The sequence below is a fragment of the Myodes glareolus genome, chromosome 1 (genome assembly GCF_982192425.1).
Source record: "Myodes glareolus chromosome 1, mMyoGla1.1, whole genome shotgun sequence".
NCBI classification, from domain to species: Eukaryota; Metazoa; Chordata; class Mammalia; order Rodentia; family Cricetidae; genus Myodes; species Myodes glareolus.
Genome location: NC_142026.1, coordinates 114,649,091 through 114,667,288, shown reverse-complemented (window position 1 = coordinate 114,667,288; position 18,198 = coordinate 114,649,091). Strand labels below are relative to the sequence as shown.

The 18,198-nt window shown below is 46.1% G+C and overlaps 1 protein-coding gene across 2 annotated transcripts in view; it reads left to right on the top strand.

Moving 5' to 3' along the window:
- Positions 1-18,198, top strand: part of Map3k5 (mitogen-activated protein kinase kinase kinase 5) — a 208,121-nt gene that overhangs the window by 183,728 nt on the left and 6,195 nt on the right. For both annotated transcript variants that reach the window (XM_048424974.3, XM_048424975.3), the window contains exons 22-26: positions 908-1,085; positions 1,177-1,345; positions 5,998-6,183; positions 9,466-9,571; positions 13,805-14,048. In XM_048424974.3, the coding sequence (XP_048280931.1) occupies positions 908-1,085; positions 1,177-1,345; positions 5,998-6,183; positions 9,466-9,571; positions 13,805-14,048 (883 nt within the window). The remainder of the gene's footprint in view (positions 1-907; positions 1,086-1,176; positions 1,346-5,997; positions 6,184-9,465; positions 9,572-13,804; positions 14,049-18,198) is intronic.

The following is an 18,198-nucleotide window of genomic DNA, read 5'->3' as shown; positions in this document are numbered from 1 at the left end:
CTGACTGATCAGCTATTGTCTTTGAGACTCGGGTGATCTCAACTCGACCCATCTTAAGAGAAATTAAGTAAAAAGAGGTTTGTTTCCAAGCAACCACGGATTCTTTTTTTATGACTTTACACTTGCCTTTTTTAGTAAGAGATGTTTATAGTGTTGAGACAGTAAAGATGTTTCTGGCAAAAAAAAAAAATTACTGTCTTTGAAACCAGTGTGGAGAGAATGTAGGGAGCTCCTATTATGATTTCTTAGTTGCCATCAAAATAAAACAGAAGCCCATGTTTGCCATGGACTTAGGGTCTGGCAACTAGGAATGGCCTTAGCGGTCAGTTGATCCCTTGGTTTCCGAAATTCCGTTAGCAACAAATGCTTTGTCAGATGCATCCTCAGGTTGCCATGGCATGTGGCCGTCAGCATATTTGTCTGAGGTAAAGCAGTTTTGGAACCTGCTGCACAGCCCCTTAGCATCCCATTCCTTCCCACTTGCAAGGCAGCCGCAGAGGCTAAGGTGAACCCGCACACTTGTGAAGATACAGCCGCAGAGGCTAAGGTGAACCCGCACACTTGTGAAGATACAGCTTAAAGTCGTACATCTCATCCTGTTTCTAGATGTGGGAACCGAGACCTGTAAATATTGGTGTAAGTCATCAATTAAAATAGATCAGAATCCAGGACCTGCTGAGCCTGCCACCTGGTTTTCCCACCCCGGGAAACATTCCTTTCAGCGTTCAAGAGGTCCTTTTCCACTTAGCTATGTTGTACAGAGCAAGGCAGGGTCCATGATCACACGACCAGTTTCCTGTATGGTGTGATTTGTCTGCTCACTCCCGTCATGGTCTCTTTGGTCGATCTGCCAGTCTGTGTGGTGTTTTTAATGTGTCTGCTGCCTCTGTCTCTTCTCCTGTCACAGAGTATCTCAGAAGCATCTCCCTGCCGGTCCCTGTCCTGGTGGAGGACACCAGCAGCAGCAGCGAGTATGGCTCGGTTTCTCCGGACACGGAGCTGAAGGTGGACCCCTTCTCGTTCAAAGCCAGAGCCAAGTCCTGCGGGGAGAAGGATGGGAAAGGGATACGGACACTCTTTCTGGGGTAAGGAGCTGACCTCTTTGTGTTGACGTACCCTGGGAAGTGTGCGGCGTCAGGAAGGAAACCCTGGCTTACGCACCACCCGTTATTACAGCATTCCAGACGAAAACTTTGAGGACCACAGTGCGCCCCCTTCCCCCGAGGAGAAAGACTCCGGCTTCTTTATGCTGAGAAAGGATAGCGAAAGGCGGGCCACCCTCCACAGGATCCTGACCGAAGACCAGGACAAGGTCGTGCGGAACCTGATGGAATCACTAGCCCAGGTAAAACAACAGTGGGCACTTCTCTTCCTGGAGATTGGCAGTTTATTTGTAATGTAATTTGATTTCTCTTTCTTTTGAAGATAGACGTCCACTGTCCTGCCCAGGTTGGGCTCGGGCTATCCCTCTCTATCTCCTGGTTAGGTGGGGCTACAGGAACATTCCACTGTTCCTTGGCCAGATCCTACACGTTTCCCATGTCCTTCTGACATGAGCTTGTGGCAGATGCTCTGAAGTGTGAGGATGCTGTAGGACCATGAGTCAGAAGATGCATCTGCCCCTGGGAGACTGAGGCAGGAGAATGGTGCCTTCTAGGCCACCCTGGGCTACACAGGGAGACTTTGTTTAAAAAGTAATAATAAAAGCCCTCTTCTTGGATAAACAAAGAAGAAACCTTAAGTGTAGAAACTCTTTGTGAATATTATTGTATGTTGAAAGCAGTGTTATTGCTTTTTACTCTTTTTCTTGCTTGTTGCTCAGTTTCCATTCCATCCTTCCCTCTTTCCTTCCTCCATCCATCCTGCCTTTGTCCTTTCTTCCTTTCCCCATCCATCCTCCCTCAGTCCTTCCCTCCTTCCTCCATTCATCCTCCCTTGGTCCTTCCTTCCTTCCCTCCTCTATCCCCCCTCAGTCTTTTCCTCCTTCCTTCTTTTCCACCCTTTTTCCCTCCCTCTCTCCTCCCGTACCCCTTCCTCTCTTGCTTCCTTCCTGTTCTTATGTTGTTGTTTTTTTTTTAACAGAAGAACTGGTGGTATTAAGGTATTCACAGCCCTGCTTGAAATAATCCAGTGTTGAGACTAATGGACCCTCAGCAGTCATGTGTGTGCTCTGTTTGAGTCCACATTAGTGTGCATAACTTAGTGGCCATGCGCATATACACTACCTGGATGGCACAGGCAGATTCTCATGTTAAGGAACCTCCACCTGGCCCCTCCACAGCACTTTTGCCGTTCTTCCTTTGTTCATTCCGTCAACACACAAGGATTAGGCCACGTGGAATAGCTGTACCTCTGATCACTGGAAGCATCAATGGGTCTAACAGAACCCTGGCTTATCAGGTCATTGTAGTCCCACAGGGAGGGACTGGCAGCAACGAGCAACTGTGTAGTATGTCACAATGCCTGCGCACAAAATAACTAAATAACTGTTTTCCCTGTTACATTAGCTTGCTAGGACTGCCATAACAGAATGCTACAAGCCAGGTGTCTTCCACAGCAGAAATTTGCTTTCTCACATTTCCAGAAGCATACAGTCCAAAATCAGGAGGTGAGCACATTGACTGTCTTCTGAGAACTCTCCCCTATGTGGCTGTGTCTCAAGATGCCCTTCTCTCTGTGTGTGGGCACCCCAGTATCTCTTCCATTTTATGAAGACCTCAGTCCCAGTGGCTTAGAGCTCCATCCTATGACCTGACTTAACCTTAGTTATCCCTTTAAAGGTCCTTTACCAAACATTTACCCAAGGAGTTGGGCCTTCCGTATATGGCAGGGGCAGGGTTCACAGTTCCACTCCTGGGGAAAGAGTTTCCCAGGAAAGTATTAGGTCTGTTTACAGACACAAGGAAACTTTTCCTCTCCATAGATACACCAGAGAAAATAGAATCCCATGGTTCCAGCACAGTAGGCCACAGCTCAGACCTCTTGTGAATGCAAGCTGTCGTCCCATAGACCGTGAATCCCGAACACGATGCCTGTTGTCCTCCATTGGTCCTGTGGACACCAGGGACCCGACCACCTGCGTGAACTGCTTGCTCATGGCCATGGTCACTGTGGGCTGTCCATAGCTTCGTTCCTCCTTGGGTCCTGGGAAAATGCCTACAAAGATGATAGAGGAATGGATCAGGCTATTAATGGCTCTGTGTCCAACAGCTGGCCTGTTCTTGTCTTTCATCAGGACAGATGTGGAGCCAGGCTCTCTTCCTTGCCTCCTTCTTACTGTTCGGCTCCAGCTGTACCTTGAGAGCCCCCACGAGGCATCTGTGCTGCTCCTTGAACCTGCACATTGTGTCACCATAGAAACCCCCAACATCTACCTTTTGGATCCCATAAGAACAATGTGTGTGCCAAGAAAGACTCTGGTTGCAGGAAGAGCTTCCGTGGCACCACCTGTACCTTCTGAGAGAAACCTTGGGTGGCCCTAGTGGAAAGCTGTCTCAAGCAGTGACCTACAGGCCCAGGGAATGGGTGTTCTGGCGTGAGAGGCAGTCAGGCCTCTAGGTAGAGAGATAGGGTAGTGTTCATGGATGCTGGGTGTGCCCATGGGAGTCAGTCAGGAACAGGGCAGGTTGAGTGAGGAAAAGCCAGGCTTAGATGGAGGGAGCGGGTACATGCCGTACAGTTCAGTCAGTCACTCAGCAAACACTGCACGTCTACCAAATGCCAGCTCTGTTTCAAGTACAGAGGATAGAACAATGAACAAAACATAGCTCGGTATCTCACCGAAGCTGACATTCTAGTAGAAAAAGGAAAAGAAACTGGTAGCTGTTTGTTAGATGGATCATAATCATGCCTGACAGTTTCTCTGGCCATTATTCATGTGTGTGCTCATTCAATCCTCAGGATGCCAGTACTAAAGAGTTGTCCTGTTAGCAGCCACCTTTTCCAGACATGCCTGGAACCCCAGCATTTCTGAGCAGAGATGGAGGATCCTGGGAGTTTGTGGTTAGCTAGCTTGGCAGAAAGAGGAGAGGGCTTTAAGTTGAGTGAAACACCTTGTCTTGTAATCTTGTAATAAGGCAGAGAGGGATAGAGGTGAATACCCAATATTGACCTATGGTCCTTCACATGTATGCATATCTGCCTCTCTCTCTCTCTCTCTCTCTCTCTCTCACACACACACACACACACACACACACGACTGGAGAGGACTTTTGCAGAAAACCTGTGACTGCTTGGGAAAGGCTCATCGTCAAATGCTCCCGTTGTTCTGAGCCACGTTTGCCCTGCAGATCATGCTCACAAAGGAAGGCCCTCGAGTGAGTTCACACAGAGGGGCTGGCGTGAGCACAGAGGGAACGGCTGAGCAAGTGAATAAAGTCGTCTGGACAGGAAGCATTTCCCAGAGCAGAACGTGTTCTTTCATAGGACAGCAGCATGCACGCGTCCAAAAACCGGAAGCAACATGGTTTTGTTTTGTCTTCTATTTTAAAGCAAACCTGATGTCAAAAATAAATGCTCACTGTCCGTGCCATTGGCAAAACAGTAGCTGGTTTTTCACGGAGCTGAGCTCCCAGTGTCTGAATAACTCGGTTTTCCTTCCTGATATCTTCCTGGTGTTATGAAGTTCCCTCTGGCTGTCATTTAGTTTGTGGTGAGAAAAAAACAAAGCGTATAATTGTTCTCGGTGTAATTTTAAAATGTTTCCTTAATGACAGCCTTTAGGCTTTTCAATTTAGACTTTTCTCATGAGAACTGAAACAAGGAACCAAGCTCCCAAATCAAGATTTTATGTAGACAAAGAAGTCAGTCAATGGTGCTCTCGAAATTTTTTTGATGGTATTCTGATAATTGGAATTATTGGCCCAGTGGGGAAACTTAATTTTAATAATATAGCAAAAAATGCAATATGAAGTGGTAATGAGCTTAGTAAGAATTCTGTTGGTTCTTGAAGTTAAATGAGGATCAATAACATCTTTAAATTAGGCTTTTTTAAAGATTTATTTATTACATATACAGTATTCAGCCTTGCAGAATAGCATACTGCCAATAGAGGGCACCAGATCTCATTAGAGATGATTTTTGAGCCACCATGTGATTGCTGGGAATTGAACTCAGGACCTCTGGAAGAGCAGCCAGTGCCCTCAACCTCTCAGCCATTTCTCCAGCCCCAGATTAGGCTTTCTTTACAGAAGCAGTGTGCCAGGCTCAAAGTAAAATAAATAAATAAATAAATAGATAAATAAATAAATAAATAAACTTACTTTGAAGGAGAGATCTATTTAAATATATAAAAACTGTCTTTTTATAACTGATCACTCAGCAGTTGTTAAGGAATCGCTCCAATGGGGTATGTGAGACTGGACCGTTTAATGATGAGGAGCTGACTCTAAAGGAAGGGGAAGGACGAAGGACCTGCTGTGATAGTCACACACAGCCAGGAGCGAGGTAGCCCCTTGGTACCTGGCTGAGCCTGGCAGAGGGGAACCTGGGCTACTAAAGCTCCAATGGGTCCATCTTCTCCTCCTTGGCTGCTGCTGCCCTTCTGGTGTGCATCTCTTTTCCCTGCCTATTGTCATTCTCAGCTCCCTGCATCTACTCCCTTGAGTGCACTGGACACCCTCTTTTATGACCTTTCTGTGGCAGACTTGGAGACTGAGATTCTCCGGCTCAGTGCCTCTCTCTCACTCTAGTGTCCAATTAACGTTTCTGAGAACAAGAGTCAAGCTGCCTCAGCTTAGCTCCGTTTGGGCAAAGCATTGCCTAGCTGACTGTGTCCTGGCTACCGAGCAGTGTGAAGGCTAAGTGCTGTTTTTCCAAAGGCTGGTTAGTGATGACTCCTGACAGGAGCGGAGCCACAGAGTTCGAAGCATGCCCCCTTTTCATTAGCAGGAGGCCTTTTCGGGGCCCAGTTCTTCCGAGAGAAGACAATGAGAATGGGAAGCTCCTGGGTGATGTGTTCGGTGCAGAGTAATTGAGGCCTATGGGTTTCATTTTCAGGGTGCCGAAGAGCCTAAACTCAAATGGGAACACATCACGACCCTCATCGCGAGCCTCAGAGAGTTTGTGAGGTCCACTGACCGAAAAATCATAGCCACTACACTGTCAAAGCTGAAACTGGAGCTGGACTTCGACAGCCACGGCATCAACCAAGTGCAGGTGGTCCTCTTTGGCTTCCAGGATGCGGTAAGTGCTTACCGGCAGGGTGCCCTTGGCTCTCCCCCACAGGCTCTGCTAAGTATTGTTACAAAAATAGGATACAATTGCAATTCTGTTCCCTTTCACCTATTCAGTCAATTTCATTCTCTTTGGATGACAGATGTGAGACATTTATTGGGTTCCCCCAAAGATAAGAGACCCAACAGATTAACCAACATGGAAAACAGCAAGACTTACAAACACTCCCGTGGCTGGTTTCTCCTAAGCATCCTGTGGTGCCTTGCTGTTTATTTTGGCGGCCTCAGAAGCATGGTACACTTAATGCCGTACAAGAAATGCCATCTAGTGGCCATTGAGGAGAATGCACTAATGTGCCTGGGAATGCTCTCTGTTCAATAGGGGATTCCTCTGCCCGCCTTGGTTTTTCTCCGGTTTCCATATAAAACATTCTTAAGAGGTTCGTTTTATAAGTGTTCACTATGTTCTAGCCAGGAATATAATTAAGAGTACAGACAGAGAGAAAATTAATTCACAGGATTAATTAAAGAGAGAGGCTACCGATGCTATGCAACGCAAAATAGAAGCTAGTCTGCAAGTCTGATTCAAGATTCTTCCTGTTATTCTTGAGTAAGCCTTCTCTGTAGACCTGTGTGCCCCAGATACCCTAAGCCGCTCTCAGTCCCCTTATGGAGATACAGGAGACAGAGACAAAGGTGTCTTGATAGTATCTGTGATGTGGATACAGAATGACACTGTATGGTTTTATTTCAATTTTACAAATTAATTAGCTCTTAATGTATTGTCGCTCCGATATGTAGACGGTTTCTTGACCTTTGTATCTGAAATAACAAATAACCCTTCATTCAAAACTAAGTTCCTGCCCTTCTACAGCTGCTGGTGTTCTGAGTGGAAACGGCCTGGCCTCTCTGCTGTGTGAGGAACAGGAGGAAGGGCCCTGACTGGACTGCCGTCCTGAGAATGGATGCAGTCAGCAAAGCCCAGCACTAACATTAAATGCTGAGACGTGTTTACACTGCCTCTGTGGAAACTCCGCCATCTGCAGTGGAGTGAGATGCTTTAGCTAATTTGTGCTTGCCCAAGAGGTTGGAAAGCAAACTGGCTGCAGGATTCAGAGTGAGAGCTCTTTAGCTGTGATCCCGGGCCGTGGGCCCAGGTCAGACACAGACATGCAACTCCCTCGCTCCTGGTCTACTTGCTGCCCGCCCAGTGTTCTCCCTGGGCAGTATGCTGAGGAATGAAGCAGTGGGCAGTGTGCTGTGTAGTGAAGACCTGGGCAGGGCAGGGCAGGGCTATAAAGGATCGGCTCTTGAGAGAAATAGTCCAGTTTCCTAAAGGATACACCGGTTAGTTACATAAGCAGGTCAATCCACTTAAGAAATGGAAGCGTTTCAAAGTCAGTCCGAAAGAATTTCCTGGAACAAATGAGGTCCAAGAAATAGCTCATTTCCTTGGGAGTAACTGCGACAACGAAGTCCTCAAACTGACTCTCTCGTAAATGGAATGGTTTTTGATGAGACTGGACCAAGGGAAAGACTGGGTGACTGCCCTTCCAGCTCTTGGCATAAGTTCACGGCTCAGTCACCATTTCCCAGCTGCCTCCGGGGTCTCTAAACATAGCCCTGTTCCCACAGATGCGACTGTCAACCAGGATGTAGTAGAATCAATCGAAATGCTACGAGAAAAGTTTGTCTTTAGAAAGTTAATGCACACAGTATTGTACTAACAAGGGGATTGTTTACTCTCGAAAAATAAAGAATTCTGAGATGGGTTGTAACGTGGATGAATCTTAAAGAATGTTATGCGGCCGGGCGGTGGTGGTGCACGCCTCTAATCCCAACACTCCAAAGGCAGAGGCAGGGCAATCTCTGTGAGTTCAAGGCTGTCCTGGCCTACAGAGAGAGTTTCCGGACAGCCAGGTCTACACACAGACAGACCCTGTCTGAAAAAAAAAAAAAAACAAAGCAAAACAAACAAACAAACAAAAAGAATGTCATGCTAAGCCAAAGAAGCTGGTTACAAAAGGCCAAATACTTTGATGTCATTAAGTACCCAAAGCAGTTAGACCCCAGAGACAGAAGCAGGTCAGGCGTGCAGAGACTGTTGGGTAAGAGCGAAACATAATCGGAGTGAGTGCCGAGTTCCAGTCGTGTAAGAGGCAGGGCTCTAAAGATAGACTCTAGACATCGGAACAATAGTGTGTGGGTATGTAGTGCCTCAGGGGTCAAAATCATTAATGTTATATTTCTAAAACTCATTGGATTAAATAAATGTGATTAATATTGGAAATTTTATATCGTATGTATTTCACAATGGTTTTCAAAAAAGACAGAGAGGTCAGGTTGTGTCTATGTCAGTGTCTGTTTAAAAGGGTGGAACTTTACAATCAGTGTAAAACATTATCCTTACAACAAAGATTTTTTTGTGTGACTAGGATTTCTAGGATATTCGAGCAGATTATTCCCCTGTATAGAGAGGCATCAGCAGCAGTGGGGGTGAGACTGAAAAAGAAAAAAAAAAAAGACCAGGGTTGTGGCAAGGCATCGGTAGTATACAAATGCTAACTAATATCGGCTGAATACGCTTAAGCATTTGACTGTGTTAAGTGGCAGGCATAACATTGCAGGGTAGAGTTTATCTTTATTGAAAACCCCTCGAATTCTCCCTGCTTTTATGCCTTTCACCCCAGTCTGAGTACCGAAGATTCAGCATGCCCATTTCACCAGAGGCCTTCCCACTTAAATACTGGCCTGAATGAAATGTGATCATCTAGGTCCAGTAGCCCAGGTTGGCCTCAGACTCATGAGCCTGCCTCCCGCCTTAGCCCCCTAAGCATTGGGGTTCCCGGTGGGTACCAGCACACCTAACTTTCAATCTTAGTTTGAAGTGACAATGTTTGTTCCTGGTGACATGGAGAAATTATTTATAATTCAAGGTGACGAAGGCTCTTAGTTGTTTTTGTAGACAGACATTCACCCAAGTGCTTAGATCAGCTGGGGTATTTGCAATTAGAATATTAATGTAGACGAGGGCTGGTGAGATGGGTGAAGGTGCTTGCCCCTGAGCCTCATGGCCTGAATTCAGTACTGGGAACCTACACAGTAGAAGGAGAGAACTGACTCCACAGGCTGCCCTCTGATTTCACATGCATGCCATAGCATGCACGCGCGCACATGCGCGCGCGCGCACACACACACACACACACACACACACACAGGGCGGGGGAAGAGAATAATAATAATAAATAATTTTTAAAATTAAAGTAGGCTAAAGGTCACTTTTTTTCCCCAGGTCAATAAAGTTCTTCGGAATCATAACATCAAGCCACACTGGATGTTCGCCTTGGACAGTATCATCCGAAAGGCTGTGCAAACAGCTATTACCACTCTGGTTCCAGGTCAGGAATCATTAATGGCTACGTAATTAGTACTTGCATATGTTCGGTGGCTCTTCCCCTGTCATTTCATTTCTGTTGTTTCTTTAGTGTTCTTTTAATAGAATTAATTTATTTTTATTTTATGTTGTTTTGCCTATATGTCTGTGTGAGGGTGTCAGATCTTGGAGTTATAGACAGTTGTAAGCTGCCATATGGGTGCTGGGAATCGAACCCAAGTCCTCTGGAAGAGCAGTCAGTGCTCTTAACCACTGAGCCATCTCTCCAGCCCCATTTCTTTAGTATATTTAAGAACATTGGTTGTCTTTTAAAAATGATCTCAAAGTCACTGTCTTACTTTCTTTTGCTGTGGTAAGACACCATGGCCAAGGCGATTGACAGAGGAAGGGTTTATCTAAGCTGCTGAGTTTTCAGCTCCCGAATGCGAGGGGCCATCACATCATGGGGGAGGCTTGTCCGACGGAAGCAACAAGCCCAGAGCTCACATCCTGAACCGCAAGCATGAAGCCAGCCGAGACGGCAAACTAGGATGGCTAAAGTCTTTAACTCTCAGAGCCTGCTCCCAGTGACACACCTCCTCCAGTAGGCCACCACACCTCCTAAGCCTTCCCAAATAGTGTCACCAATTAGAGACTAGGTACTCAAATACATGAGCTTTGGGGTGGAGGGGGATTCTCATTCAAACCTCCACAGTCACCAAATAACATGTCTCTAGTCCATCTGGTATACACAGTGATACACCGAGCAAAACATCCAGTGTGAGGGTGGGAGATTTGCTTTGAGCAGTGTTCTTGGCCACTGACGGAAAAACTAAAACCTCTAAGATGCCCCGACTAGTTACGAATTTCAGTGGATAGATACCTGTGCACACAGACTTGTTTGTCGTCCCTGATGCAGTGATTCTCAAGTCTTTCAATGCATTCAGCAAAAATCACAGCTCTCAAGCCCATATCAGACCAGACCAGCCAGTCTTCTACAGTTGTGTCCCAGAAATTGGATTTTTTTTAAGAGAAAATTAAGAATAAAATGCTTTAGATCCATTGCAAAAATTGAGAGGAAAGGTGCAATTCCCTATATGCTCTGACACGGACATCGCCTCTCCCAGGATCAGTATTCTCTACCCGAAGGGCTCGTTTGTTAGGACTGATGAGCTTGTACTAGCATATCATAGTCCCTTGTGCTCTTTATATAGGAAGACTTCTAGATCTGCGTCATCAGTGGGTTTGGTTGGATACAATGATGTCTGCCCACTCTTGAATTATCATAGAGAAGATTTCTCTGGCTCTGAGAAGATCCTCTATGCTCTAGCTATAGCAATCCAGTTTGAGCACAGCTCTCAGACAATTTTGATGCATGGCTGGGATTGGAAATCATTGGCCTGAACATACCCTGCACTGTCTTGGCAGTGAAACACAAAAGGCTTAAGTGTTGATGGACCAAGGTTTATAAAGTCATGTCCTTTGTAACATGAGGGCCAGCTTGTTGGTGTTTCTGTCCCGCCCGGTACCCCAACAAGCCAGCAAGCCCCAAAGAAAATCACTCAGAGTCTACATTAGGTTATAAACTGATTGGTCCATTAGCTCTGTCTTCTTATTAGCTCTTATAGCTTATAGTAACGCATCATTCTCATCTATGTTAGCCACGTGGCTCAGTACCTTTTCCAACAGTACAGGTTACATCTTGCTTCTCTGTGGTCTGGGCAGGAATGGGAGGAATGGGCTTCCTCCTTCCTACCATTCTCCTGTTCTCATCGCCCCGCCTCTACTTCCTGTCTGGTTGACCCACCTATACTTCCTGCCTGGCCAATCAGCATTTTATTAAAATATGATTGACAGAATACAGACAATTCTCCCGCACCATTCCTTCTCTGAGGCAAACCTCTGAAGTAACTGCACAGTTTATTCACTAATAAAAACTTTTTCAGTTGAGTATTTTATACCTGCATTCTAAAGGTAGGAGGGAGAAACTTCAGAGGATCAATATGAAATATCTTAGGTCACCAATTTTTAAGTCATGTGAATCCTTCTCAGTTCCAGAGATACCTTGCTTGGCTCGCAGGTGTGGAGGAAGCATCCGCACTGCCTCTGCTTCCTAAGTCTGTCTGCTGAGAGGCAGGCCCTCAGTTGTGGTTTCTGAACACCATCCGTTAGCACAGTGCTCCTCCACCTTCCTAAGGCTGCGACCCGTTCACACAGCTCCTCCTGCGCTGGGGACCCCCAACCAGAAGACTGTGTTTGTTCCTACTTCCTAACTGTGCTTTTGCTACTGTTATGAATCGTAATGCAAATACTTTTGGAGACAGCAGCTTGGCAGAGGGGTCCTGACCCACAGGCTGAGAGCCCCCGCTCTAACCGATGGAGTTTGGGGTCCTGTTGAAGTGGGAGGAGAAATATAAAATGACCTTGAGGTACCACGTGGTGGCAGGAAGTAAGGAAGACTCTGCAAGGACAGGGGTTACGGGAAGAGCACTTGGTCCACCTTAAAGAAATTCCCGCTAGTCCATACTGGAACAACAAAGTGAAATGAAGTAAAAATAGTATTGGGTTATAGATCTGTATTGGTAGTTTTTCTATCATTATAACAACTTCCTAAGTTTATAGAGAAAAAGTTCCTTTGGGCCATTGTTTTGGGCTTGTGGTGACACATCGTAGCGCAGACATTCATGGCTGGGAAGCACAAGAGACGAAAAGCAAGAGACTGGGTTCCACGACCCACTGACATAAACCCCTCAATGACCACAGCTTTAAGGTTCCTCCACCTCCCCGTGGTGCCATACCAAGGACACAGCCTTTACTACCTGGACCTCTGGAGGATGCTTAAGACCTAAACTATAGCAAACCTAACAGGGTAAAACCCTGTGGGTCCAGGATGAGATAAATAACTGACTATGTAAATACAACAGAGTCAGAGGGCGTGAAGGAACTAGGAAGGCCACCGCTATGCAAGCACTAATAGCCATAATTATTGCAGGCAAGGACCGTGAATGGCTGCTAGAATTAGTAGGAAAACAGTGATGAGATGCAGGATAGTGGGCTCTTTCCTAATCTCTCATTGCAAAGTGTTTACTCACTACAAAGGGAAAACAGTAATCGTGGTGGCAGGGCACACAGACTTCCTCGACCAATAAAAACATCACTAGTAGTAGCAAGACCCATGGACCATGCACCTCTTGATATGAGGGGCACAAGAAGGACACAGCATCAGGGCTGTGATTTTTTTTTCTTCAAAGATGCAGTCTCAACTTGATCATGGCAGTTTATCAAGTGTACCTAGAATAAAGGACTTTCTATACAATATCTGAGTAGCTGTCCTCAAAAGTGGGAAGTTCTTAGGAGACTAAGACAAGAGAATCGTGAGTTCAGGGCCAACCTGGGCTACCAGAGACTCTGCCTGAATGAAACTAAGACAAACAGAAAAAGAAAAAGGGTGAAGGTCATGAGAGTTAGCACAGAAATACCCGTCACGGATTGGAGGAGACCAGGAAAGCGGGCACTGCCGTGAAGGAACACTGGTCAGGAAAGGGACAGACTCAACAGGAAAGCTGGTGCCAGTGTCAGGGTGTGCGGCTGTGCAAGCCTGTCTCCCCGGCACGTGGGAGGCCTAGGCAGGATGGCGGAGACAGTAAAGACATTGAGATCCTGTTTTTATTTAAAAGTGAGAGGAAGGAAGGGAGAGCAGGAGAAAGAGAGTGAGGGGCTTCATAGTGTCCGTGTTAATTTCCTGGTTCAGACAGCAGGTCTGAAGTCACATGAGATGTTACGGTTAGGGCGAGCTCCCCCTGGATACAAGCAACACTCTGTGTATCATGTAATGTCCCTGTTACTGTAAAATGGTTTCAAAATAAAAGTTATAAGTGTGCAGACTCCCTGTTCCCAAATGATCGTCCAGGACAGAGTGCAGTGGGAGCCCCTTGGGAGTCCTTTTCTCAGGCTGATCATTGGGAACATGGAGTATTTCTTGTTACTTCTCAAGTGCAGTGGTGACCAGACAGAGAACTGCTGAGCATAGACACCAGGATGGCCTTGGGAAGCTGAAGACGACTGATAAGACAGGCTTGTTTCTGGCATAGGAATGATATTTAGAGCTGCCCAGGTTCCCCCTGGAAGAGCTGTGAACCAATGCACAGAAATCCACCTTCCCTTGAAAGAGCAGTTTGGGTAGACTGCATGGGAACCGATGCATCTTAATGCATGACTCAGTCGATCTTACTTGTTAATACTGTATTTTGCCACGTAGAGCTGAGGCCACATTTTAGCCTCGCATCCGAGAGCGACACAGCCGATCCAGAAGACTTGGATGTCGAAGATGAACACGAGGAATCCCCTTCGAATCAAACTGTCCGGAGGCCTCAGGCCGTCATCGAGGATGCTGTGGCGACCTCAGGGGTGAGCACGCTCAGCTCCACTGTGTCCCACGATTCCCAGAGCGCTCATCGGTCTCTGAATGTGCAGCTTGGAAGGATGAAAATAGAAACTAACAGGTAATGGGAGGACATGGGTTGGTTGCCTTTTTTCTTATTTCTACAAAAGTGAATAATTTGAGTCTGCTTTAGAAGTCCGGCCCACAGACTCCGTCATCACCCCATCCTAGAAAGTTAACTGCTTCTCTTTCATAAAGCAAGAGGTGTTGATTTTCGCTGTCATAAAATCGCACTGTCTGCCTCTAGCAAGGGCGAGCACTCGTCTGCTTGCCGCTCTGCTTCACGTGCACTGGGATTTACAGGAAAATTGAGTTGTCATTTCACGAACCCTTTGGAAACATTCTCGGGGCAGCCTGTTCCTGCCAGTAGACAGGGGAGAGAGAACAGAGAGTGCCCAGGATTTGGGATGTCCAGTTCTTTTAGGAAAAGATCTTGTGCTCAAAGGATAAGACTCAGCCTTGCATCCAGAAGCATGAAGGTACCCGGCCACATCGGTGACCCTCTATATGTGGTGTGTCGCGATCTGTCTGGGGTTTGTCGCTGAGGATTTGCTGAGTGTTTGGTAGTGTAGAACCCACACCATCCAATTATCAAATTAGCAGTAAGTACTGCCTGTTTCTTACAGATGTTGGCGCGGTTCAAAGTCCGAGGCCTTATGATTTACAGCTTCCTGTGCCTGCCCCTGCTGACATGTGGGAAGCTGGCTTTATGGCTCTGGGTCTATAATGAGAACTTTCAGTGACTCAATAAAAGGTGTTCAAATATTTAGAAACCTTTGCTGAAGGGTTAGTTGTTCACCAGGGTAAGGAACCTTCTTATTCTTATTGTAAGTTTTTAAAAGTTAGGCTTCAATACGAAGCCTGCTTTTGTCTGCATCCCTACTTATCTTTGAGGGCTTTCATGGGGAAACGTTTTAGAATTCGGTGGCATTGGCTCTGATGTCCATCTGCCAGCTTTGTCCTCTGATACCCAGCCCTGCCTTGTTCCTCCTTTCTCTGGCAGTAGCTGGGTTTTAATAACCCATCCATCATGGTGGCTGCTCACTTGATCACTTCACTTTGCCCTGCCAGTCAATACTGACTGGAGCTGGTTCTGGAACCCCTGTTCTGGTCTCTGGGGGAAGAAAGGTTCCCCAATTACTATGCTGCTCCAGGCCTGCCCATCCATGGTTTCTGGTCAGAGTGAGTCTGCAGGACAGCTTTTCTGTTTACCAGAGAGCCGGGCTGGCTGCTTGTCTGCTCCCAAACCTCTGTCTGGCCACCCTGGCTATGCTGGGACAGGACCTGCCTCTCTAAACCCATCCTGGACGTGTGTGTAGTTCTCCCGTTCCTGTTTGCTTTGCCTGGTGCTCACCGTCTGGCCCTGTCTTCTGTCTACCATGACATCTACAGTTCCCAGAAGTCATGGTCTCCCTGCTCTTTTCTTCACACCTTCACATGTCTTTCCTGAGGTCCTTTTGGTTCCGCCTAAAGATTTGCTTCGGAAAATCTAGCCACCTCTATCGAGAAGGACATGCGTGTTTACGATTTACATTACTACATAGCTACCTTTTGTAATGACCTACACATTTGTGTGTTTTCTCTATATGCTGATAGCTGATTCTGTGAAACCTAAGGACCAATGACCTCTTTCCTTCCTTAGTATTTCATCAGAAAAGTGATGAGGCACAATGTTTCCTTCACGAATAATTTGAAGAAGGGTAGATGGTTTGGTAAAAGCAGAAAAAAAAACCAAACAAACAAACAAACAAAAAAATGGGCTGGTAACATCTGTCATAGTCCTCTTATGCTTTTAGTTGAATATTTATTATTATTTTTTAATTTTTTCAATCCTTTTATATAGGGTCTCATGTAGCCCACCCCGGTCTTAAACTCGGCTTGTAGCTGAGGATACCCTTCATCTTCCTGCCCATTTCCCAGGTGCAGAGATTATAGGCTCCACCTACACTAACCTTCAGTTGACTGTTGTTAGGGGGGTGTAGCTCAGTGACAGGATATTTGCCCGACATATCCAAGGCCCTGGTTTCAAGCCCCACTGACCCCAACTACACACAAAATGTGTGTGTGTGTGTGTGTGTGTGTGTGTGTGTGTGTGTGTGCATGTGCACACGTGCAAAGGAAAGTGGATATATTTAGGAAGGGGTGAGCTTAGGCCCAGAAGAGATGGTCTGCCATGCAAGCATAAGGGCACGAGTTCAGGCCCCAGCACCCACATAAAAGCTGGATGCGGCAGCACATATCTGTAATGCTAGCACTGGGAGTTGTGGCCCAGAAGATCTTTGGGGCCTAATTGAATCTGTGAGCTCCGAGTTCAGTGAAAGACGCTGATGCAAAAAATAAGATAGAAAGCAATTGAGAAAGACACATGGCATCGAATTCAGACACAGACACACACACACACACACACACACACACACACACAGAGAGAGAGAGAGAGAGAGAGAGAGAGAGAGAGAGAGAGAATATACTTGGACACATACAAATATATACACAAAGTCTTTTTATTATTTACTTGGTTTATGTGCACTGGTGTTTTACCTGCATGTATGTCTGTGTGAGGGTATTAGATCCTCTGGAACTGTAATTACAGACAGTTGTAAGCTACCACTTGGGTGCTGGGAATTAAACCCAGGTCCTCTGGAAGAGCAGCCAATGCTCGTAATTACTGAGCCATCTCTCCAGCCTCAACACACAAAATCTTAAGCTTGTCATTATTAGAATTGCTGGTGACGCTATATCAGCTATACCCAGCTCCTGACTTAATTCTAAATGACAGAAAGAAAGCAGGTAGCTTTTTTAGAATATATATGTCACTTATATTTAGGCAAACCCTTAATAAAATGTTCTGAAAACTTGGTTCTTCCAAAAACTCTTAAAATGAACTCAGAAGTCACTGGCTGGTTATCTGATTTCCCTGCTCTGAGGTTCTAGAATTGCCCATCAGCTTCACTGCTATGGACCCGAGTTAGCAAACTGGCCTCATGGCAGCTCCTTGCCATACTTTCCTGAAACAGAAAGGGAGACAACTGTCAACCTTACGCATTATTTCCCTGCTAACTAGCATGTGGTGACGCTAAACGCATGGGCTAAATCCACACTTCAGGTGAGTGGTCTTAGAGCTGGACCGGGAAGAGCTGAGGTGGCCTGGTGAGGCGTGCTTACAACGTGAAGTTCCTGCTTCTAAAGACAAAAGGGAGCTGCATATCCTAACTGAGTTCCAGAAAATGTTCACATCCTTTGAGAAGACAATAGCAATATGCTGTCACCTTGCTATAGGTCTATAAATCAGCAAGGCAGACAAAGATAAATTCCTGACCAAAAATCGCCCATTTGAAAATTCATCCAGAGCTTGCATCCCATTCTGTGACTGTCATGGGCGCTGGTGTCGACAGAGAGTCTTTGTTCAGCCTGCTGCTAAACAAAGTCCCTGCTGTTTAACTCACCTAACTGTGCACAGTATTTTCTCCGCAGGTGTCTTGCCTTTGTGTCTTCTTCAACCCTCCTCTCTCTCCTATGGGGCCCGCTTTGTCCCACCTCTGCTCCCGATTCTCCTGTGACCCCTCTCCTTCACAAGGGCTTCAACTTGGGGCTCAAAATAGGAACCCCTTCTTGGGCTTAGCCCTTTGTCTGTGTTGTGGAGTTTTCACAGTAATCCTTTCTAGAAGTTTCCCGTTTCCTTTTAACAAGTGAGAAAACTGGAACCCAGAAGCATTGGGAAATGTGTCTAAGGTGAACACAGGAAGTGTGTGGCCGAGCCAGGCCACAGAGCCAGGCTTATCTCTCAGTTTCAGCATGCTGCCTACACAGCACAACATGTCAACGGAAACACACAGACGTTTGGCCGTGTGTGATCCTGGAGTAAATCTCTCAATGGTTAGAAAGTGAAATGGAGATCGCTTGCTGAGCGCTGCCAGCTAGGCAGTAATTTGTCTTGAAGGTTTTGTTAATAATTTTGTGTTTTATTTTTTAGATTTATTTAATGTGTATGAGTGTTTTGCTCACATGTATGTGTATGCACACACTATGCCTGGTACCCTCTGAGGTCAGAAGAGGGTATTAGATTCCTTGAAACTGGAGCTTTGGATAATTGTGAGCTGCCATGTGGGTGTTGGGAATTGAACCTGGGTCCCTTGCAAGAACAAATGCTGTTGACTACTCAGCCATCTCTCCAGTCCCAATAATTCTATATTTTAAATTTGTAGGACTGCCGA